Source organism: Megalops cyprinoides, chromosome 14, assembly GCF_013368585.1.
Source record: "Megalops cyprinoides isolate fMegCyp1 chromosome 14, fMegCyp1.pri, whole genome shotgun sequence".
NCBI lineage: Eukaryota > Metazoa > Chordata > Actinopteri > Elopiformes > Megalopidae > Megalops > Megalops cyprinoides.
This window is the reverse complement of record NC_050596.1, coordinates 12269071-12291697: the sequence shown is the minus strand read 5'-3', so window position 1 is coordinate 12291697 and position 22627 is coordinate 12269071. Positions and strand designations below refer to the sequence as shown.

The following is a 22627-nucleotide window of genomic DNA, read 5'->3' as shown; positions in this document are numbered from 1 at the left end:
CACACATTAGGGGGTGATGATTACATCCTGTGTTCCAAAGAGAGGGATGTATAGGTATAGCTGTTCTAAGTTAAGACACTGTCAAGCACCATTGGTTGGTTTACAATTACCCCCAACTCAGGAGCTGAGATCAGGTGATAAAATGTATTCAGCTGTAAGATATTGTAATAGTTGCAGGCAAGGGCTAATCAGAATGAGTGATCATTTTAATTCCAGCATGTGGGCTCAAACTGTAATATAACATGGGCCAGGAAACTGATTTGTCTGACATTAAAATATCTGGGAAGAGCTGAGGATAGATGCTGTTTTGGTCTCCTGTCCAGGTGAAGGTGACAGGTGGTACAGTTAGTATGGACAGCTCCTCTCTCCCTACAAGCATGCATACTACACACACGCGCTCACTCAGGTAAATTCAAACATGCTTTATCTGCATAAAGAGCAGTTTCAGCGATTGCCAGTTTTAATAAAGTTGTCAAGCAAATAATAACTAAAATAATATTTCTATTATTAAGTAAATCAAGAAAATATTTTGGTTATAAAGCAGTTTACATATAATTTATATTTATGTGAGCATCAGAAATATCTAAAATGACTAAACAGTTAAAAGCTAACAGCTGCAACAAAAGCACAATAAAACAAGTATTGTAATGTCTATTATAAAATAAAAATATATAATAATATAAAAGCATTATAATGCACATTAGATTCCACCCTCTCTCTCCCTCTCTCCTTCTTTCTCGCACACACATCATCACACTCCTCCATATCAAGCCCAAGCCCTAAACGAGTTTTCTGATTGATTTGACGTCTGGTGAGGCACTTTGGACGCCCACGTTTTGAACCATGCTAAATTGCTTTTGTATCCTCTTGTTCCACCTGATTGGTCAATTTTACACCGCCCACATATGGTCCCATTAATTTATTTTTTAAGATTTTGATGTTTGTTTTTGTTTTTTGTACTGTTTTCCTTTCTTTATTTGGATTAGATCTGCTCAGTATACTCCCCGAATAATACTTGAAAGACATTCTCCTCATGAAATATATTGGAAAAAAATTGAATACATCATCATGTGTTCCAGCGGACTGACAAACTATATGTGCTGTATAAAACATTGTGACATTGTATGCACGACTCCAGCCAACCTTTTTGCCCGGACTGTAATGTTCTTGCACAGCCGGGTAACTATGGCGATGAGAGGGATGCTCACCGCTCTCCTCTCTCCCAGTAACTACCCTCACACTGTCGGGCGCAGCTGCGAAGAGAGGGAGGGGGGGAGGTTGTAGGGGTAGAGAGATGCTGGGTCGACGAATTAATTCCCGGTAGACTTTCAAATTGACGATCCGGATTTTATTCCCGATTGACAGCCGCGGAAACATTATTCTGCTGTTTGGGTTTCACCGAGTGGGACAGGGTAAACATGGGGTCCGCGTCCTCGGCGTACCGAATGATCTACTTGGACGTCGATGGCAGGATCCAGAAGGTAACCGTCAATCATCCCGCGGGATTCTCTGCCACTGCTCTTTGTAGTCGTTCTCTCTATTGTCCCTGGACAAACTGCAGTAACGTTAGAGTCCTAAAAAGGCATGATCGCGTGTATTATGAGTTGCCACTTCATGATCACCTCATCAAAGTTATTTATTTAATGAGAACTAAAAGGGGAAAGGGAAAAAAGAATGAAGGCAAACCTGAAAGCTGAAATCACTGAAGGATTATGTGACGAAAGCAAAAGCGGTAGCCTCTAAGGCTTGTATGATGAGTATGTAAAATGTTCGTATATGTGTGTAAAAATATTTATTACTTGGTATGTTACGGTACATTATTTTAAAGCCAAAGCAGCAAGAGCTAAAAGTGCATTACTACTAACGGCGTCAACAGGTCACTTTTCGCCGCTGTTCTGTGCTACTGTGTGTACCTGCAACTAGCAACCTCATGTGTCTGTCTCTACCCACCAGCACATCTTGAAATTTATTGCTATATCGCTGTCACTTAAAAGCAAATTTCAAACTTAAACCCGCTCGTGACAGTGTACTCGTGACGGTGCTTTTTTATCATGACGGTCGAATAATGTATGTGTGTGTGTGTGGGGGGGGGGATCTATGTATATTATATAATCAATAATAATAATTACAACTGTGAAATTTTCTTGGGTGCAAGGTGAAAGGTGGTGCAATGGTTGAAAATGAATGAAATGGTAAGATCATGATGAGATCAGTACCAGCCTGTACAGACTATCTCTTTTGGCAATTTGTCTTGTTGCCATTATGGTCCTGTTATTATTTATATCTAATATGTCCATCAAATACACAATAGTGACAAGGTTCAGTGTGGTGTACAAAGAAGATGAGGGTGGTTGATAATTGTAATATGACTGGGGGATGGGAAGGTGGGCCAGTAATTACCCTTTCTGACAACGCCACAGAGAGAGCACAGAGTTCTAATGTCAGCACAGCACCGCACAGCACACACACACACACCTACATACTTCATTACAATATAGGCAAAAACTATTACGAATATTATAGTATAGTATTATAGTAATATAATAGATAAATTAAATTAAAGTAGGATTATTGAGGTATAATGGCGGTGTTTGGTGAGAGATGATTTGGTTAAAAGTTAAAAGTGCAAATGAGGTACTCCTTATGCCTTGGGCTGTAGCAGGAAGCCGCATACTGGGCTGCCAGTTCTGCACGCCTGTGTTCCTCCCCCAAGAGTCTGTCCATGTCGTGCAGGGCTAGGAATCGTGGGTACAGTGGCATTTTGGGAGAGACTGTACCTCTTATTTCACTCTACTTTCCATATTTTGTGATCCAATTCAGCTCTGATTCTCCAACCTGAACACTCTTTAGTGGGAGTGTACGCCTCACCAGGGAAGTGCAGTACTATCGGACATTAAGTTAACACATTCTGTAATAAGCTCTTTTACAATCAGTCATGGTCCCTCTTTATTAAGTTTGCACACTGCATCTTGGTCATGTTAAAGGGCTCCTAACGAGAGGGTATTTGCATAGTTCTGCTTGTAATGGTAATATAAGGGAGCAGTCCATGAGGTGGACATAATAAAATTGCATAAACAAATTTGCTCTTCACCAGTGAGCATATGTTATGACCCCTGAAACACACAATGTTCCTAGAATACAAAGAACACTAGGACAACGTTTGCTCAGCTTCTTCCTTCATTGGCCTGTAGTTGATTGGGCAAATAAAGAAGTTGAATTCATAAGAAAGAAGCTTAATTTCAAACATAAAAATGCAATGTTATATTACAGACTTTAAGCGCTCAGGGTGTGAGATATGCGCTTTTGTGTTATAGCAGGCAACAATATGCCGCAATGACAGTATGCAGCAGCTCTGATCCTCTTCAAGGAGGATGGGGAAATGATTTATGTAGATCCTCTATGGCAGAGAATAGAGAATTGTGGGTGGATTTGTATCATTTTATAGAAGTAAGAGTCCCCTGCTCCTTTGTACCTAATCTGCTCAAGGCAGAGGTTGCCCATAAATGCTGGTTTAGGACTAATTTTGCTGTTTATCTCAAAAAGGTTCAGGTTAGATTTTAGGTTTGAGCAGCTGGTCCTGGAGCGGCACTTACAGGCAATTTCTAGCACCTTTGAGTACCTAACACCTACTCTGCATCTTTGCCATGTGGGCTGTGTCATATTGGTGAGAAATGCTGGGGCCATAAAAGGGTCAGGGCATTCTGGCTGGAATAAAACTCCTACAATTTAAAGTGTTTTATGTGGTCAAGGTACACTTAATCAGACGAGACCTGAACTCACACAAACGGAACCAAAGAGTCGGAGACCACAATCTTCTTTTTTAAATGTTAAAAAATCTACCAGTGGGTGAAACATGTTAAAACAGTATACATTTAGAATTTTGTTTGGCTTGATATCTGAAGGATTTAGTGTCTAGTTTATCTAGTTTATTCTGAGGCTTTCTCTGGATAACATGTACTGTTTGGGAGGGCACCTGCAGTGATGAGGATTTTCTTTTTTTCGCCCTCTGGGCAGGAAATGTCTCTTTTTTGCAGTCTGTTTTTTTTCTCTTCACATGATCATAGACAAAGCAAAGTAGTATTTTGCATGCATTTATTAACTCACAGATCCTGCAGTGGTCTGAATCGGGGTGCCAAACACCTTTGCATATTGCATCATTCATTTACAAAGCAGGCACTCCGAGCCATTGTGGTTACAGTTTGTGGCTCAGACTTTACACACATATACCGTTCAGTTACATGCATGGACGTTTGCTGAAGCAATTCTAACAGTGCACGTTTCTCAAGGGGTGCGCACTTGGGATTCAGATGGCCTGCAGGTTACGTGTCTGGCTGCATAACCACTATGCCACACTGCCACCCTGGTTATTACTTGCCATTGAGTTGCACCCACATGTACACGTGCACCAGTGTAAGAAAGGAGACCGCTGAACAAAGCCGCACAGATCCCCTCACAGTGTAGCTCTCCGCTGCTGCAGTGAAGGCCACCTGAAAGGAACATCAATGCTTCTGCCTGGAGCGCTCTCCTATGGGAATTAGCTGGTTTTATAGGGCTGCTTTGCTTTTCAGTTATGTTGTATTCTTTGTTAAACTGCTTGTTATTATGGAGCATGGTTACGAAAATGGGTGAGCAACCTAAGATTAAAAATTTAGTTCCCTGTTAGGACATTGCTGTTGCACTCTACAGCAAAGTACGTAACCATAACAGCTTCAGGAAACATCTAGCTATATAAATGTGTAATGTGTAAATAAAACATGAAATTTTGTCCAACAGCAGTAATATGGTGTAACTATGTTGTTGTTGAAAATGAGCAGTGGAACAGGCGGAGTGGGTGCTCTGATGTGGGCTGTAGGAAATGTAAAACATGAGAATGACTCACCTTGATAAATAATGAATGAAGAACAACATTAATAAGGGACTTAGCAGGCTCAAAGCTTGCAGCGACAGTATAATTCTGTGCTCAGAGAAGCTCTAGTATAAACAAAGGAATACAGTATTGGCTGTCAGCAGTTTTTTACAGTGCGGTTTGAGTGGAAGCACTTTATCAGGTAACAAAGCTGCAATCTTCCACCCAAAGATACAATATCTATTACTCATATCATTTATTGGTAATGATTATGCTTATTTCATTGCTTTTGTGAAATTATAGCTAGTTTAAGAGGCACAGTGAAATGTTTGTTCTTTTCAATTTATACCATTATTTTGAAGGCATTTTTAAAATTATAATTTGCCCTGTGGGAATTTTTTTTGTCATAATTGCAGCAAGAGCATACTTCTGAGTTTGAGTTTACAACATTTTATTTTCTTAACATAAAATGAGCATTGCAAAAGTGTGAAGAAGCTGGCCAACACCTATCTCAAAAATAAACAGAAAGAGCAGTTGTTCAAGAAACCAATATTTTATCTAGCTATTTAAAAACCAACAAACAAAAGCAACAAGCTTGAACACATAATTAAGCAGAGGAGCAGCAAGTCTACTGCTGCCCACTCACACACCTGTATTTAATATGCTTATAATTAGGCAATTGTGGCTCCTTAACCAATGGCTGGTTTTGTTCAATTAAAAACACATGCTGACAATCACAATCAGCAATTAAACAATTAAGACAGCAATCCGGCGGTGAAGTTACAAGGCACCTGTATACCTTTAGTATTCTCTGTACAGTGTCCACATTTGACCCTGACCTGGGCCAGAATTATGTCTCTGGCAGCTGCGTAGAGCTGCCACTTCCAGGCATTAGAGTGCTCTCAGTCATGCCACATTTATCCCCAACCACATCCCCCCCCACCCCCCGTGACTTTCTCTGTGTCTCCATCCCACTCCCTCCTGACCTCCCTTCACAATCTATTTTTGTCACCTTGTTCTGTTTCACGCTGGGATCAGAGGTTTATTTTAACTTTCACAAAGGGGTCCTGGCAATCTGTCTTTGTGGTATAACGCTAAAAATAAATCCCATCAAATCTGAGAAAATCACTCTGTTTCTAAGTTGAATGAATGAAAAATTTAATGTAGTGAGAACATATTATATTTAGAATCAGTCAAGAGGCCCCAAATAAGCTTTCATTAATACCCCTTTCTCCAGGGATTTGTTTATTTCAGTAAGGTGGTTAGGGGAAACTGCTGTCAGCCCTTTTCTTTGCTCCTTGAATATGCACATTCACTCTTCCTGTCACATTAAGGATAATTTCATGTATTTATCCTCCCATTTTACACCAGCTTAAATAGAGACCTTGCTGATTGTGAATCGGCTGCACTCCTAAAGGCATGATCAGGGCGCATGGGCTGCTTTGGGAATGAAAGAGACACATTTTTATTTTATTTCGGTCAAGGTTGTGTTCAGCCGCTTCTGCAGCCCCTGTGACATCAAGGAATTGTTCTGCACGGCGCTTGGAGTCCCCAGGTAGGAGCTCCAGCTGTCTGTCCTCAGTGTGAAACAGCAGTTAGGGATGTGGGCTTGTAGGTACAAGGGTTTCAGGTTCAAATCCTGGCTGGGGTTATTGCTGTTGTACCTCTGGAGAAAGTACTCAACTTGGATTGTTTCCATGAGTATCTTGCTATATAAATTGATAGTAAGTTTTTTAAATGTCTAAACTACTGTAAGTGCTAGTTACCCTCAGTAATGCTGTTTATTATACAAACAAATAATGTAAATACATCAGTCATTTGTGAGATTACACCTTTCATTACTTAAACACCTTGATTTCCATCACTGCAAAAGCTCTGAGTTGACCCTCCAGGGTAAATTAAATATATTTAAAAAATAATAATGTTGTGAAGACACTGGGACGTGCCCAGGCCGGATGCTGCAATGGTACCCTTGCATGGCCCTGAAGCTTAATTACCTAAGCTGAATATCCACCTATATAAATTTACTGTAAAGATGTGTGCTGTGTAAGTTCTCCCAGCTAAGGGGATCTGTGAAAGAATTATATATGATGCAAATAACTTGATGTGATTGACAGTAGCATTATTTCTGTATATGTGTTCTGTTTGCATCTTACATGTGGTTTAAAGGCAAGTGTGATGTGTCTGTCTTACAGGAACATGAACATTTGCCTTCTGGATGTGACGGGGGCCATGGTGTCCATCGACCCCACTATGCCACACAACTCTGAGAGGTAGTGTCAGTTTTCACCTGTGCATAGAGGTACTATTGATTTCCACCTGTCCTTGCATGTAGAGAGAGTATTGATTTTCGCATGGTTCATTGGTACAGGTGTATAATTTTACTATATACACCACTAGCTGCAGGATGCAGATTTTAGAACCACAAATTTACTCTGTGCTTGTCACAGAGGAACAGTCTTCACAGAGGGATATAGAAAGAGGTACACGTAACACGGTTGCAGTATTATTTTAACATGGGTTCCGTATGGTCATTTCGAGGCGGTCTAACAGTACCGTGCAATATTTGATGATGTCCTTATCTCTTGACACAGGCCTTATCCAAACCATCTGTATTTGTACAGTAAACATGACAAGTCTCGACTAAAGAGGAAACTCATTTAGCTGGTTTCAAAGTCTACAGTACCCCCTCCCCCTTTCCCCTTCTCCCAGTACACACACACGCACGCACACACACACACACACACACTAATACACACATTCACATACAAACATACACAGAATTACCAGACTCACATCCACAAATGTGCAGGCACACACATACATACATTTTGGCGTAAACACTGCTAAATCACAATCGACGAGAATCTGAATGGAAGGCAATGAAAGGATAACGTGTTAAGGGGGGCATATTTCAGTGTCACACTGCTACCTATCTCAGTGGCCTTGTTTGTGTCCTCTCGTTTTCAAGGTCGCCGTACCGAGTGGTGCCTCTAACTGGGGGACAGCTTGCTGGTGAGTCTCTGCAGACAGCTCTGACAGATTCACTTAATGATTACAGCACTGCGTCTGCGCTCATGCTGAAGAGCTAAAATGGGTAGCGGTGATTTCCTTTGTGCGGTAATGCAAGTATTTCATGAAGGCCAGAATGCATACAGCTATCATGGCTAACTTTTTAACCAATCCTGTTTTTTTTTTCAGAAAGCAATGACTTTTTATTAGTTCAAATAAGTCAGTGGCTGAGTAAATTGTAGTTCACATCTAGGTATGTGAAGCCTCACTCTCTCTTGACTACCCTTTTGATGTGTCCTGTTTCGCTACTGAAAGTGTGGTAAAGTCCTGAAAATGGCCTTTATGGTCCTATATCAAACCTTAAGAATGTCTTTGAAAGTTATTTTTGACACCTCCTGAGGTAGAAACCTTTCCACAGTCAGTCTATGCCTGGTTAAGCTAGCTAGCGCTAGCATGATGCTCAGAGAACGGAAAAGGTGTTTGGTGTGCGTCCCTCGGTTGTGCACTCAGCTGGAGGAGAGGAGGAACGAGGAACTGGGCTGCCGAGCGCCTCAGGCTGTGAATGCTCTCACTCCGAGCACAAGCTGAGCCCAGTAAGCTCTAAGTCACTAGTCTGAGTCTGGGTATGTCACTAACCGACGATAACCTGGGGTCCACATTAGTGGCTTTGTCCCACTGTAGGGTACTCTCCTCGCCAATGTATGAACACCTCCTAGTAGCTTGTCATGAGCCGAGAACTTTACCAGGTTGTTGTCAGTAAACAGCACACTGCTCCATTAGCTTTCCTGTGGTACACTGTGTGGCTTGTGGTAAAAGTGACAAATACCTCTTGGCAGCGGTAGCAGGTCTCAGAGCACACAAGGAGAGGAGTGGGTAGCACAAGGAGAGGGGAGTGTAGAATTGAGGTGAGCTTAACGCTCCATTGGTGACTCCAACGTTAGGGTGGGAAAAGCAGGGAAAATAAAAAAGTCTGAATGAAAAGCAGAAGCTGAGGTGTGAATGCACTTGCTCTTGCACAATAATGTTCTCGGAACACAGCCAGAACAGCACAGTGCCTAGGACCTATGCCACATGGACACATCATATCAGGAACATTGTGAGAACATAAGGTGGCAGGAAGGGAGTGGGACACAGCTCTCTGTGCGCTGACTATAAGTCACATAGCAATGCTGTATTTTTCCCAGAGGAGGAGGTTTGCTTTGAGGATGTTTCAATAACATCCTGACCGGCCCCTTACCTGTAGGTCACCTCGGAGAGTTCCCACAACTGACTGCACAAACATGGGCAGTCCGGTGTGCGCAGGTGTGAACATCCCCATAAAAAGGTCATAAAACCAGCCCTCTCTGTCTCAGTGCTAACTGGTTTAGTTCGGGTGCCATCATAAAACATGGCTTCCCGGCAGTGTTTCAGTACACACACGCACACACACACACACGTACGCACACACACACACACACACACACACACACACACACAAGCACACACTAACACGTACACACACATGCACACACACACATGCACACACACACACACACACACACACACACACACACACACACACACACACACTCACACACGCACAAGCACATACACACAAACACGCACACACACACACTCGCACAAGCAACATACTCATACGGCACGCTCATTACATCCTGAGAGGTGGGTACGGCGATGCCCCTGAACTCTGGCCCCTGATGGCAAACACGCTGTGTGCTCGATGTATGGAGAGGCGAGAATAAGAAGAAGAGCACTCTGCACTGCGCAGTTTGTCCCTGGTCTTCCAGTGAACTTTGTCCAGGACATGACAGGCTCTGTAATCGCCGACGGTTGTTTTCTCCTCGCCTGAGTGTTTGTTATCTGCGGGAGCAGAGATGCATGTCACCGCTTGAAGGCTTTTGATCAGTGGAGTTTCTCTCTGGGGGCTTGAGTCTGTGGTGTTGAGAGAGGTGAAGAACTGAAAGCAAACATCAGGTCTGCCTCCTTTTCTCTACTTTTTCTCTCTCCCGTTTTCTTTATCTCTCTTTCTGTCAGTCTCTTCCTCTCCGCTATAGATAAAGAGTGAGCTGCTTACAGAGTCTCAAGGTTATCTGTGTGTGTATGTTTGCATGTGTATACATAAATGTATTATAATTATTATTTCAATGTTATGTGATATTTTTAAAGCTAAAGAAGATAAAAGTCCATTACTGTTATCAACAGGCACCTGTTCACCTGTGTTCTGTTATACTATATATATACTATACTGCTAACCATTTGTGATTTTTTGTGATTTAGTAAGATGGGTCTGAGAGGGGTAATGTATGATTTTCATTGATTGTTGTTTCTAACATGCCAGCCATATAATGCCATGACAATAAAGCATTCTAACTTGATTGCGTTGTGTATGTGTGTATGATTGAGTGTTTATGTGTGTGTGCCTGTGTGTGTGTGTGTGTGTGTGTGTGTGTAAGAGAGAGAGAGAGAGAGAGAGAGAGATAGAGAGAATGAGGGAGAGAGAGTGAGAGAGAAGGCGATAGAGGCATAGAGTGAGAGAAGGAAAGAGGGTTCTGCTTTCTGAGTTTCATGCAGTATACTGTGGAACAAAAGAGGTAGACTCAGCTAGACGTGTGCGTCAAATCTATCACAATATTAAAGGTATTTATTTGCAGCTTTATTTGAATTTTGTGCAATGCGGTTTAGCATTGTGGTCCTCCATTTCAGATAAAGAGGAGCTCTTCCAGAATGTACTGACTCAGGTGGCAGAGCAGTTTTCCAGGTACGCTCCTGTTATTTTCTCTATACTCTACCTGCATAGTTTTTCATTATTATTATTGTTGCTATCATTATCACCATCACTGGGCTTTGTACTGCATGAATGTGATCACTTGTGGTTAACCGTGTCCTCGCTGTGTGCGTTCTGCAGGGCATTCAAAATAAACGAGCTGAAGACCGACGTGACAAACCGCCTGGCCATGCTGGAGAAAAGAGTGGAGTGTAGGTGATCTACTGTTTGTTTCCATGTGTGTGACCCAACTGTGTGTGTGTGTGTGTGTGTGTGTTTTTGCTGCTGTTGTCTTATTTTTATTTCAATGGACAAAGTAAAGTTAGCCATTGCATTCTGAATACTTCCATATGAAGGTTATTCATGTGAAAATGTATGCAGCAAAATACACTTTAGAATACATCATGCAATTCAGTGCGCCAGGATTTAAGAGTTGCAGGGTTATAATTGGTGTTAGGAAGGGCAGCCCTTACCTTACATAGCCCTGTCTGGAGCTCAGAGTACATTCACTACATTCTTTCTTCTGAGTATGTTTTTAGAACTGCGATGTAGGTTTCACTACCATCTTGAAACTGGTTTGTGGTTATGAGCTTGCATTAAATCTTTTCTCATCTTTTCAACATCTATTCTCTATTCTGTAATCACGCAGCTGTGTTCCACAGTTCAGAGTTCTCCTGACTTCGGTCTCCACGGAGACCCCATCTAGGCTCACTCTCCATGCGGATATATCCTCAGCTCAGTCCCCATGGAGACCCATCCTAACCTCTGTCTCTATGGCAATCCCCTCCTAACCTCAGTCTCCACAGTGACCCGAGCCATAAAAACCCAGCACACATGAGGAGGGAGGAGGGGCAGGGAGGAGACTGTGTTAAGCGTGTACATGAAGGAGCGAAAATGCCAAATGTTTCTGACAAAAGCTTGGTGCATTAGTTTCAGCCCAAGGTAGTGTATGTGACAGTTAACATTAATAGCATTGGGAACAGAGTAAATTACACAATGTGACTGTACTGTGGAGGACCTGTTTGTCTTACCCATGTGTTTGCTTTGGAGAAATGCAGAACTGGCTGCCCGGCAGCTGCAGAGTCTGTCTGTTCATCACTGCTCTTGCTGCAGCTAAACAGCATAGTCCACAACCTGCTACCTGGTTACCCGTGGCCAGCACACCTGCCACTACTCATCTCCCTTTTTCTCTCCCTTAGTCATAGCTGTCTTTCTCTCTTTCTCGCTCATACTCTCAGCGTAGACTTGCCAGCTCTAATCCTCACCCCTCTTTCTCTCTCTGCAGTGGAGGGGTTGAAGGTGGTGGAGATTGAGAAGTGTCGCAGTGACATTAAGAAGCTCCGGGAAGAGATGGCCTCCAGGAACAACAGGTGACTTTGAACCCTCGTTCTTGGAAGTAGTGTGTGCGTGCTTGGAAGTAGTTGTCCATGATGGCAGGATTTATTTGTTTTCGCAAAATCATATGGCTTTACACCACAAATTTACGACCAAATTTAGAGATTAATCAATTCATCAAGTCCATAAAAGAAGACAGTGTTCATTTGTCTGGTCAGTAGCTGGGTTTCAGACCTTGGTCCTGGAGTCTCCCTGAGTAGCATATTACTGATCACAGGGTGGGGGAGGTTCATTTAACCAGGACTGATGTTTTTTCTATCCCTATGTGACTGTGAAAGTGTTAATTGATTAATTGATTGGTTGATTAATCAGGCAATCGATTAATGGGATAATTTCCCCCCGCACTGCAGCAGCTTCCTTGATGAGAATAAGAAGCTAACACCCCGCAGAGATGTGCCTTCCTATCCTAAGGTACTGCAGGCATTTAGCTTCACCGTACCACACCCTCACTGCACCTTTTCATGCATTTACAACAGATCACATGTATGAAACGATTCACACAATGTTGTGTTTCTTATCTCTCCCTCTGTGTCTGTGTGCATCTGTGTGGCTGTGCACAGTACCATCTGTCCCAGGAGACGATGGAGGCTCTGAGGAAGCCGGTCTTCGATGTCTGGCAGTGGGAACACAATGAGGTGAGACTTGCACTTCAGATATAAAGCAGAGTTTCCGGGTCCTCGACCAGATGTCAGTTGTCATTTACCTGAGCTCTCAGTGAGTTCGCCACCATTGAGCTGTTACGTAAGATGAACAGTGATCCGAATATGCTGAATAAGCCTCTTCACGTGTATGACTATATAAGTATGACCTACCAAACACAAATCAAATTAATTTAACACTTTTGAAAAGATGGTAAATACAGATCAGTGTATGATGGATGATTGGAAACATAAGCTATAAAGTTTGTGTTTCCTGTTTTATAGTTCACAGTCTGTACACATGGTATTGCACTACTATAATAATAAATGATATATAAAATGCTTCTTCCTGCTACAATCTGTTGCACTATGAACCAGTCTGCACTTTCTTACACCATCCTGTGGAATTTATATTTACATTTTTAAACCTACTATGTGCCCTTGATGCCCTTGTTGTAAATATTTGTAGCTTGTTTCTGTCACAAATGTCACACATTCATGTCTGTGTTATTGAGCCATTTGTGTTTACTGTATATCTGTGAAAATTCTTGTTCTTGTCTCTCAGTGTCAGTGTGTTACGTCTAACTGTTTCCGGTACTGTAATTGTTACCGTGGGCCCATGACACACACACGCTCCATAAAGATCAGCATGACCCCACCACACATGATGAGAGTTTTGGCTATGGGTGAGCATTACAGGAAGAGGAAGTGACATCACACTGTTGCTTCCTTGCAGATGCTGAGCTGCCTGGAGCACATGTACCATGACCTCGGCCTGGTCAAGGACTTCAACATCAACCCCATCACCTTGAAGAGGTGGCTGGTAAGAGCAGCAAGTGCCAGAAATCCCAGCACACTCTCGCCCATCAAATCTGACACCTCTGCCAGACAGTGCGCCACACCTCTCTCTTTCTTCCTCCTTGGCAGCTCTGTATCCATGACAACTACAGGAACAATCCCTTCCACAACTTCCGCCACTGCTTCTGTGTCACACAGATGATGTACAGCATGATATACCTCTGCAGTCTGCAGGTAACCCCACCCCCCACTCTCTCTCATGCTACAGAGTGCATCTAACCACCCCCTCTTTCAAACTATTGCCTGCAGATAACCACACCCCCCCATGCTACAGTTTGCAGATACCACACCCTCTCTTTCATATAGTCTGGTAACCCTTATTCTCTCTCTCTTACTAATTTGCTAATTTTACAGGTACACACACACACACACACACACACACACACGCATGCATGCACGCACGCACGCACGCACGCACGCACGCACGCACGCACGCACACACACAGCAGCAGCAGGCGGGGCACTCTCCTCCCTACTATGGGTTGTCAGCAACACCTCTTTCATCAGCACCATCCAAAATAGACTAATGAAAGTTCTAATGAGGTCCCAGAAGAATGCACTGACTTCCTCTCCACTTTACACTTCAGTAACTGTGGTCCCATGTGAAATTTATGAGCTGGGGAAGTTTCCTGATATTACCCAAGACAATTTTATTGCCCGTTTTATGAAGTTTTTCAGCACTTCTCAGCAAGCCCTCAGGGTTTTGTTTTACAAGCTGACAACTCATTCAAATGTTTTCACTCTTGCAAATGCTAGTAACATCCATTTTGAATCTTTTATTTAGAAAAAAACAGCTCCAAATGTGCCCAAGGACAAGAATATCCGCTTGTGAAAAGAAATGAAAATGCATTTTAAAAATGGAAACAAATGACAGTGTTCTTTAAAATGTGCAGTATCACTCAGATTAAAGCTAGTCTAGTATGACTCATACCCTCATCTCTTTTCTCTGTGCCCCTTGCTCTGTGAAGGTCTCAGATAATTATTTCTTTGTCACTCATCTCTCACTGTCTCTGGCTATTTTCCATTTTGTTTTTCTACCTCTCTGTAATTCTGTCTCATTCTTTTAGCTTCACTGCCTCTTTTATTCTGATACTGACCAGCACTCCACTCATTCCACTCATTTGAATTTAAAAACTAGTGCCTTTTAAGCTAAGCCTTCTTGAGTAGGAACATGACAAGTCAGTTAGAACATTTGCTATTGTTGTGATTGTGACAGTCAAACCTTTTTTGACCTTTTATTTTTTACGTGTTGTTTTCAATCTTTGAAATAATGGCAAAGATGGAATGGAATGTAAATTTTCATTTCTCTTTGAAGAGCAGCACTTGCTATAGAACAGACAAGTCAGTGTGGAGAATTAAAAGCCTCTCTCCTTGCTCCTGTTTCCACATTGTCTAGCATGCCCAGGCAAATAAGGAATTTTTTGATTTCTGGAACAATCACTAGTGCTATAATTGGCTGAGTCACTAGAACCAGATGCCCCCCTCCTCCTCCATGCTGAGTCATTGTGAGATGGAGATTCTCTCTCTCTCTCTCACATAGAGCAGGGTACGCAGACACGCATTGGCAACCAGACATACGCCAGCGGTCGTGTACATTGGATAATCAGATCCCCTCTTCCACTGAAACATACGTATACAAACACAAACACACATACACACACTTGGGAAAGCAGACACACTCCCATCTGAGCGACGAGAGGAGAGGAAACAGGCAAAGAACAAATCTCATTATCGTGGAGATCTCTCGTCTGATTATGCGGGCGATTTATCACACCGATGGCCAGAACGAAAGTAATTAGGAGCTGAAGGAGTGAGCCATGATCAAGTGCGGTTCGCTTCCCACAGAAATAGTAATATCAGGTTTGCCCATGTTGGCATAATGGCGTGATTGATTTCTCCGTCACAGATGTCCTGCCAGCCTGAAATGCTTCCTTTAGGGTTGCGATCTCGGGGGTGAGCAGATGGCTTCCAATTTCCTGGGGTTATTTAAGGAAAGGCTGTCTTTTCTTTTTTTTTTCTTCAAATTTCCCCTAAAGTACATTTTTAGCTGGCACACATGAGTCACTGTGATTTCTGTTTATTCTCAGATTAATGAACCCGAAAGTAATTTTTTCATGCACTCCTCTGGGAACAGACGAGTGAACAGTCTGTCAAAGTCAGATCTTATGGGGCCAGTATTATTCCTCCCAGCTAATGTAGGAAAAACCCAAGATGGAACATTTTGCCCATCATTCCCCACTGCACCCTGGGGGGTGTGGAGCCATCAAAATCACCCAGATTTTGAGTTTATGACTGTCTAATCCTGAGGGAATGCCCAGGGCTGTGATGGACAAATTATGAGTAACCAGGACTGTGATGGACAAGATATGAGAGGCTGAAATGATGTAGTGTGTGAGGGCAAAACTAAATGGGCAGTCAGAATACTACAGTGTTGTGTGAGAATGTTAAAATGGTTGACTATGGTTTTTGGGGTTCCTGAGTAGTTCAATGGTTAAGGCGTTCACTTTGAGTACAAGCTGAGCTCTGTGGCCGGGGCCCAGTCTCAGCTGTGTTATTTGTCAATAATGCGTGGGAGCATTGGAGCAAACTGGCTTTGTTCCGCTGGGGACGGGGCGGGTAGGGTTGCCAGGGTTTCATTGTCTCACTGCTCTCAAAGCACCCCGCAATTCATCAGGCACCTATGAGCTGCTCAGAGGACATCAGCGGAGTACCACCTGTTCTGCAATGAGTGCTAATCATGCAGTCGTGTGCTGTGTAACTTGAAGTGCAAAAAATAGCCATTGGCTGCCAGCGGGTGTACCTGAGCACTGCATAAACCTCACTTCAGCGCTCCTGAGTGAACACAGTAGATATAGCTGTGAGTCTAGTCCTAATATACAACTGGCTATTCTAACATAAGGTGAATAAAGGGGAAAAGGTAAAAAAATGTAATGGTGTTGAATGCAAGTAGGAAATTGTGTGGCCAGTCAGAGTGCTACAGTATTGTGTAAAAGTGGTAAAGTGGTTGCTCAGAATGCAGTGTGGTGTAGTGGTAAGGAGCAGGGCTCATAACCAAAAGGTTTCTGGTTCACTTCCCCACTGGGGTGCTGCTGTTGTACACTTGTTAAGTGGTGTGGTTGATAAGCGTCCCACATGTCTCCTACAGGAGAAGTTCACACAGGTGGACATTCTGATACTGATGACCGCTGCTGTGTGCCACGACCTGGATCACCCCGGTTACAACAACACGTAAGGAAGCGCCGGCATTGTCACATTCCTGGTTGCCATGGCAACAAGCCTACAGAGGCTGCCTGCTCTCTCCCTCTTCATTGCTGTCATAACTCTCGCCTTCCTCCTTCCACTCTCCTGTCTGCCTTTGCTCTCCTCCTCATCCTCTTTGCATACCCCCACCTTACTGTCCCCTTCTTTCTCTCTGCCACTTCTCTGTTCTCATTCTATCCTCCCTTGTCTCTCCACCTCCTCCTCCCTCTTTCCCTTTCTCAATCACCTCTGCTCCCCGCCCCACCACCCTGTCCCTGTCCCTCAGGTACCAGATCAATGCTAGGACAGAGCTAGCAGTGCGCTACAATGACATCTCTCCTCTGGAGAACCATCACTGCGCCGTGGCCTTCCAGATCTTCTCCCAGCCCGACTGCAACATCTTCTCCAACTTCGACCCCGAGGCCTTCAAGCAGATACGGCAGGTGAGCGTCTGTTCACTCTCAGCCTTTGTGTGTGTGACTGTGTTTGTATTTGTATGTTATTGTGGGGCTACAAATGCAAGTACCTGTTTGTGTGTTTCTGCCTGTATGTGTGTGCTTGTGTCTGTGTGAGTATGTGCGTGGGTATGTCTGTTAAATGAATTACCTTTGCTTTCTTTATGGCTTTTAATTAGTGGCTGCCTAACCATGTTATTTGATTTTATTTGCTCAGTGACATGAGTTTGGTGTAATTTGTGTATGTAGTTTAAATTTATTTTGATTTATGTATTTATACCAAAGTATAATTCACATTACATTACATTTGCTTAGCAGACATTCTTATCCAGAGCTACTTACACATATTACAAATGTTGTATGTTATCCATTAATACAGCTGGATATTTACTGAGGTATTTAGGGTTAAGTACCATGCCCAAGAGTACAACAACTTGGGTATGGAACCAACCTTTGGGTTATGAGCCCTGCTTGTTACCACTAGATTTGATCACAACAGTAATGAAACCATGGTGATTTAATGGTTCCTCTCCCCTGCCCTTTGTGTCTCAGGGAACAATAACGCTGATCCTGGCAACGGACATGGCCCGGCATGGCGAGATCCTGGACTCCTTCAAGCAGAAAGTGGATAACTTTGACTTCAGCAATGAGGAGCACGTCACCTGTGTAAGAACCCATTGGGGGGGATCCATCTCAAAAGACATGAGTTGTTATACCTAGCTGTTTACCTCTAAATTCTTGTCCTTAGAGAAAGCTTATCTCTAACCTTGAGAGAAACCTCTTCTCCTGACATCATTTGACATTGAACATGTCACTTATTTATATTTACATTTATTCATTGGACAGACACTTTTATAGAAAGCGACTTACAAGTGAACCTTTTCTGCAACCACAAAGACTTTTGCTAAACTATACAGATGCCCTAATTGTGCTACTTTGTTTTTTCTCACCTTTTTTCTGGTACTATCACATTTATGTGTTGTTCTGTGTATATTGTCATAAATGTGGTCTCTTAGCTGTGCAGCCATTTGTATGTGACTCTTCCCCGGCGTATGTTGCCTGATTGTTTTGCTCTGTGTATGTTAACTTGAACGTGCTCTTCTGTCTGTGCGGTCTTCCACCCCAGCTGAAGATGGTGCTGATCAAATGCTGCGACATCTCAAATGAGGTACGTCCCATGGAGGTGGCTGAACCTTGGGTGGACTGCCTACTAGAGGAGTATTTCATGCAGGTAAGAACTCCTCCTGCTTTTTCAGGTACTTCACCTCCATCTTACCTGTGCTGTAACTCACCTGGTTTGCCTGTCTGTTACTTGTGCTATAACACATTTGTTTGTCAGCAATGCAGTAATTCACTGGTTTCAAACCTGTTTCACACTGGTACAGTAACTCACCTATCTTTCATCTTCATGACAATTCAATTGTCACTTACTCATCGATCACTGAGTCAGCATTATCTTGCCTTTCTGTCATATTTCCCCACCCCTGTGCTGTAATGTACATTTGTAGGGAGAATCATTTGTGACCTTGATCTAGAACCATGTCATGCTTTGCCTTCCAGTTTCAGTAACTCTGTCTGATTAATTTCTCACCTGGATACTAAATTCCTATGGTTATATTCCTCCCTCGCCTGTTCAGAGTGACAGGGAGAAGTTAGAGGGACTCCCGGTTGCCCCCTTCATGGACAGGGAAAAGGTCACCAAGCCCACCGCCCAGATCGGGTTCATCAAATTTGTCCTCATCCCTATGTTTGAGACCGTCATGAAGGTAAGGGCATTCCACAGCAGTGGCGTACCGATGGTGTAACAGGATGTAGTGATGATGAAAAAAGATTCAGTGATCCAGGTCTTCCAGAAACTGGAAGCCTTCTCAGGCTTCCTTGGAAATCTCCCAGCCAAATAGAGTCAAATACTGCAAGCTCAGCCCTTCCTAAACCCGCCTGCTCTTGTTCCAGGAGAACATCCACAAACCTGAATCAGACTCCTGTCCATTGTGTCATAGATAATGACACAATGTTGTTAATGCTTAGTTCATAGACTGAGGCAATACTGCTGTTGAAATATCATGTGTTTATGCAGGCTCTTTTCCAAGCCAAAATGACATGTCACAGTGGGCGAGTGGAATGCTTGCCAGTCCAGGAAGGATCCATGCGGAGATGATGATAATGAGAGCAGTGGGGGCAGTGAGTTTCTGAGTTTCCAGGGCAAAGGAGGAGGTGTATAAGGATAGTGATAATTAACCAAATTAAGTCCATTTCTGATTTTGGCAGGACACCCATGCCTCGCAGCACCCTCAGCAGGACGTAACGCCTTCACTCCTCCCCTGTGCCCTCTGTCCCTCTCTCTCCTCCCCCTCTTTTGACCCCCCACCTTCTATGTCTCTCATTCTTTCTGTCTCTGTATCTGTCTGTCTATCTATGTTTCTGTCCCTAATGTCACTCTTAATCTGTTTCTCTCCCCTCAATTCTTTTTCCTCCTCCCGCATTCTCTCATTCTCTGTTACTCTCTCACCCCTCCATCCTCTCATCCCCTTTCCTGAAATTTTCTTGTAGTCTCTCTACTCTATTCTGTCTCTCTCTCACTCTCCCTCAGCTCTCACCCTCTCTCTTGATCGCTCACTCTCTGTCTCGCTCCCTTTCAATTTTCAGTTCAGGCCCTTTGTCTTCATTGTCATTACAAGTACCCAATTATGTTGCCAAAGCACGAGCTGAAATAACATATGCCAAACGTAACAAAACATATCATCAATGTCATAATAGCCATAAACCACAAATGATATGTCTGTATTTTCTCTTTTTGTTACTCACCGTCCCTCAGGATCTAGTGAGTGACAAAACACTTGCAGTGCTACACACTCCCTTTTCTCTCACAGTAAGAGTGGCACCTCCCTCTGAATAAGTGCAGTCTGGCCATGGAGACCTGGCAGCCCAGAGAGGATTGGCTGTGCTCATCCATTTTCAATAGCTGCATTTCCTGACTAAATGTGAAAAGCACAGAGATGCAAGGCCAGTGCGCTTCACCAAAATAAAGGAATCTCAGAACCTCTCAGACACGCTTTTGTACATTTGTTTATATTTTTCACCATGGACAGATGGTATTGTCTTCTTTTTGTGTATGCATCTCAATTTTGTGTGATTTGAAGGTACTCTTGTTAAGGGTTGTTAAGGCTGGCCAGGGACTCTTTTGAAGCTTTTGAGCTCTTGGTATTGCAGGATTTGTAGTGATCAGAGGGTGTATCAGCTTCTATAAAATTACTCCAGAATGTCATTGCCAATTTTTCATATGTTGGATGAAAGCAAAGTTGGCCTAATTCTGCCCGGTATATATTGTCAGTTGTTTTCCTTTTCATTTTATTTTCTCAGAACAGTGGGTATTTGTTCTGTTTTGTAATTTGTCTGTCATCCCCCTGTCTGTTGGGTTTTATATAGCATAAAATGCCTGGCAAACTTTCTCTTTCAGTTCTTTCACTCTCATGTTTAAGGTCCCTGTTGAGCTGATTTTTATCCTAAGTAGATGTAGGATGTTAGGAATTTCAGTGTTTTAGCTTTATATGTTATTGTAGTATTTGTTTAATTGAGAACAAGATACAGTATTTTTTGTAATAGATTGCTATTTGCTTTAGTCACCTTTACTGCCAGGGCCCAGTTCTGTAATCAATAATGCACTGCACTGTCCCACTGCACTGTCCCACAGCAGCCATTCCTGTTAATATCACAGTATCAACTGACAACAGAGCCGGTGATTATGATAAAGGTTGCGACTGTTTATGATTGTTATTAGCATATTCCTCTGAATTATAACCCGATTGATGCACATTAGAATTATAATGCTTGGAAAATTACTCTTAATTAGAAGAATAATAGGAACCCTGTGTGAATAGAACAACCAGAACATGATGATGTTGATGCTGATGAGGATAGCGGTGAGGTGTGAGTGACCCGCTCCTCTCTGTGATCCTCTCTTACAGCTGTTCCCCCAGATTGAGGAGGTGATGGTGCAGCCTCTGAGGGAGTCCCGGGACAGGTACGAGGAGCTAAAGCAGATCGACGACGCCATGAACGAGGTGAGTGCGTACGTGGTTGCATGGTGTGTATTTGTGAATGTGTACGTGCATGTTTTCGGGCGTGTCTGGCTTTGTGTGCTGTGTGTGCATGCATGGGGTTTTGTCCTTATATGGATCAGTCTATGTGCGTGACAGAAACTCTCTGCAGCAAACACTGTGATCCTTCTCAGGTGCAGAAAAAGAAAAGTGAGAATTTAACCATGGGTGGGAAGAAGAAATAAGGGATTTGGAGGTTGGTATCTATTTTGAAAATTGATTTTTTTGTTTGATTATTCCCTGTATACTGTAACAAGTCATACAGTCAGGCAAATAGCCCAGTCATTTGCTGTACCAATCAATCAGATTGACAGCAGCGGTGAAACACCTGCTGCTTTTGATTGCCCAGGCTTTGTGCACATATTATCTCAGTTTAGTACATGGTTGCTTCCACGTGTGCCAGCAGACCTGACATACAGTTGTTAAGCCAAGCTGCTCTGGCCCAAGTTAAGACATGGCAAACAAATGTCTAAAAATCTCAAAACATGTGGCTATGTGTCGTATGAGTGAAACCCAGTTGGCATATAATACTCGTGTTTCTTTTGTGCACCAACAGGGAAGACTTGCCAGAGCTTGGAACCAGTGAACGTGAGTTTCTCTGCTATAGTGGATACTCAGCATGGAAGACGATGAACTCAGGGCCGGGGGGAGCAGGCAGTGGATGGACTGGACCGACTGACTGACAATCCAAAACCTCTATCAGGGAATGTGAAACTGTACAGCACAGAAAACTTCACTGAACAACTTTCAGCTTTTATAGTCTTTTTTTGTTGTTGTTTTTTAATGTCTTGTTTTATACAGAATGTACAGATTTATACATAGTCACTTTTGGTCTTTGCTACAAATAAAGAAATGCTATAACGACAAAATTCTTGTTGCAGCTGTTGCACATCGGTTGTGCTTTATTATCTCTCCAAAAGATGCGTGGTGTCAGGTGTGCTTGACACGCTTGTATGATTATTCTGCCTTCAGTTCTCTAGTCCTTTGAACTATATTTTGCATTTTTCCCGTAGTAAATTGCTGCCAAGTGCAAGTTGTAGTGCTTTATTATCAGAAAGTGCTGCCCACTTGAAACAAGAAAATGGCAGCGCTTGTAGTTCAGTGTCTTACCTCACTATAGTAGAGATGGGTTATTGCTTGCACACCATTTTGTGAACATTCCAATCATTCTGAGTGTTTTATGGCCCAGTGCTCTACATGGGAGATGTACATAGTGTATTGTTCTGCCACACACCCCTCCAATGCCATTCTCTCTGCACATGCACTTTCTGCAATTAAACAGAGCATACCAAATAAGGAACATGGTGGAGAGTGGACTGCTG

The 22627-nt window shown here is 43.0% G+C and overlaps 1 protein-coding gene across 1 annotated transcript; it reads left to right on the top strand.

Moving 5' to 3' along the window:
• The first annotated feature begins 1418 nt into the window (after positions 1-1418).
• Positions 1419-22164, top strand: LOC118789076 (high affinity cGMP-specific 3',5'-cyclic phosphodiesterase 9A-like). The gene is given in 20 exon segments (XM_036545381.1): positions 1419-1481; positions 6331-6401; positions 7042-7128; positions 8975-8998; positions 9043-9050; positions 10562-10616; positions 10764-10834; positions 11908-11992; positions 12368-12428; positions 12578-12652; positions 13392-13478; positions 13583-13687; positions 16659-16741; positions 17040-17196; positions 17761-17874; positions 18335-18439; positions 18846-18974; positions 21174-21269; positions 21440-21501; positions 21862-22164. Coding segments are annotated over 19 exon segments (1527 nt in total). The 3' UTR covers positions 21491-21501; positions 21862-22164.
• The last annotated feature ends 463 nt before the right edge of the window (positions 22165-22627 follow it).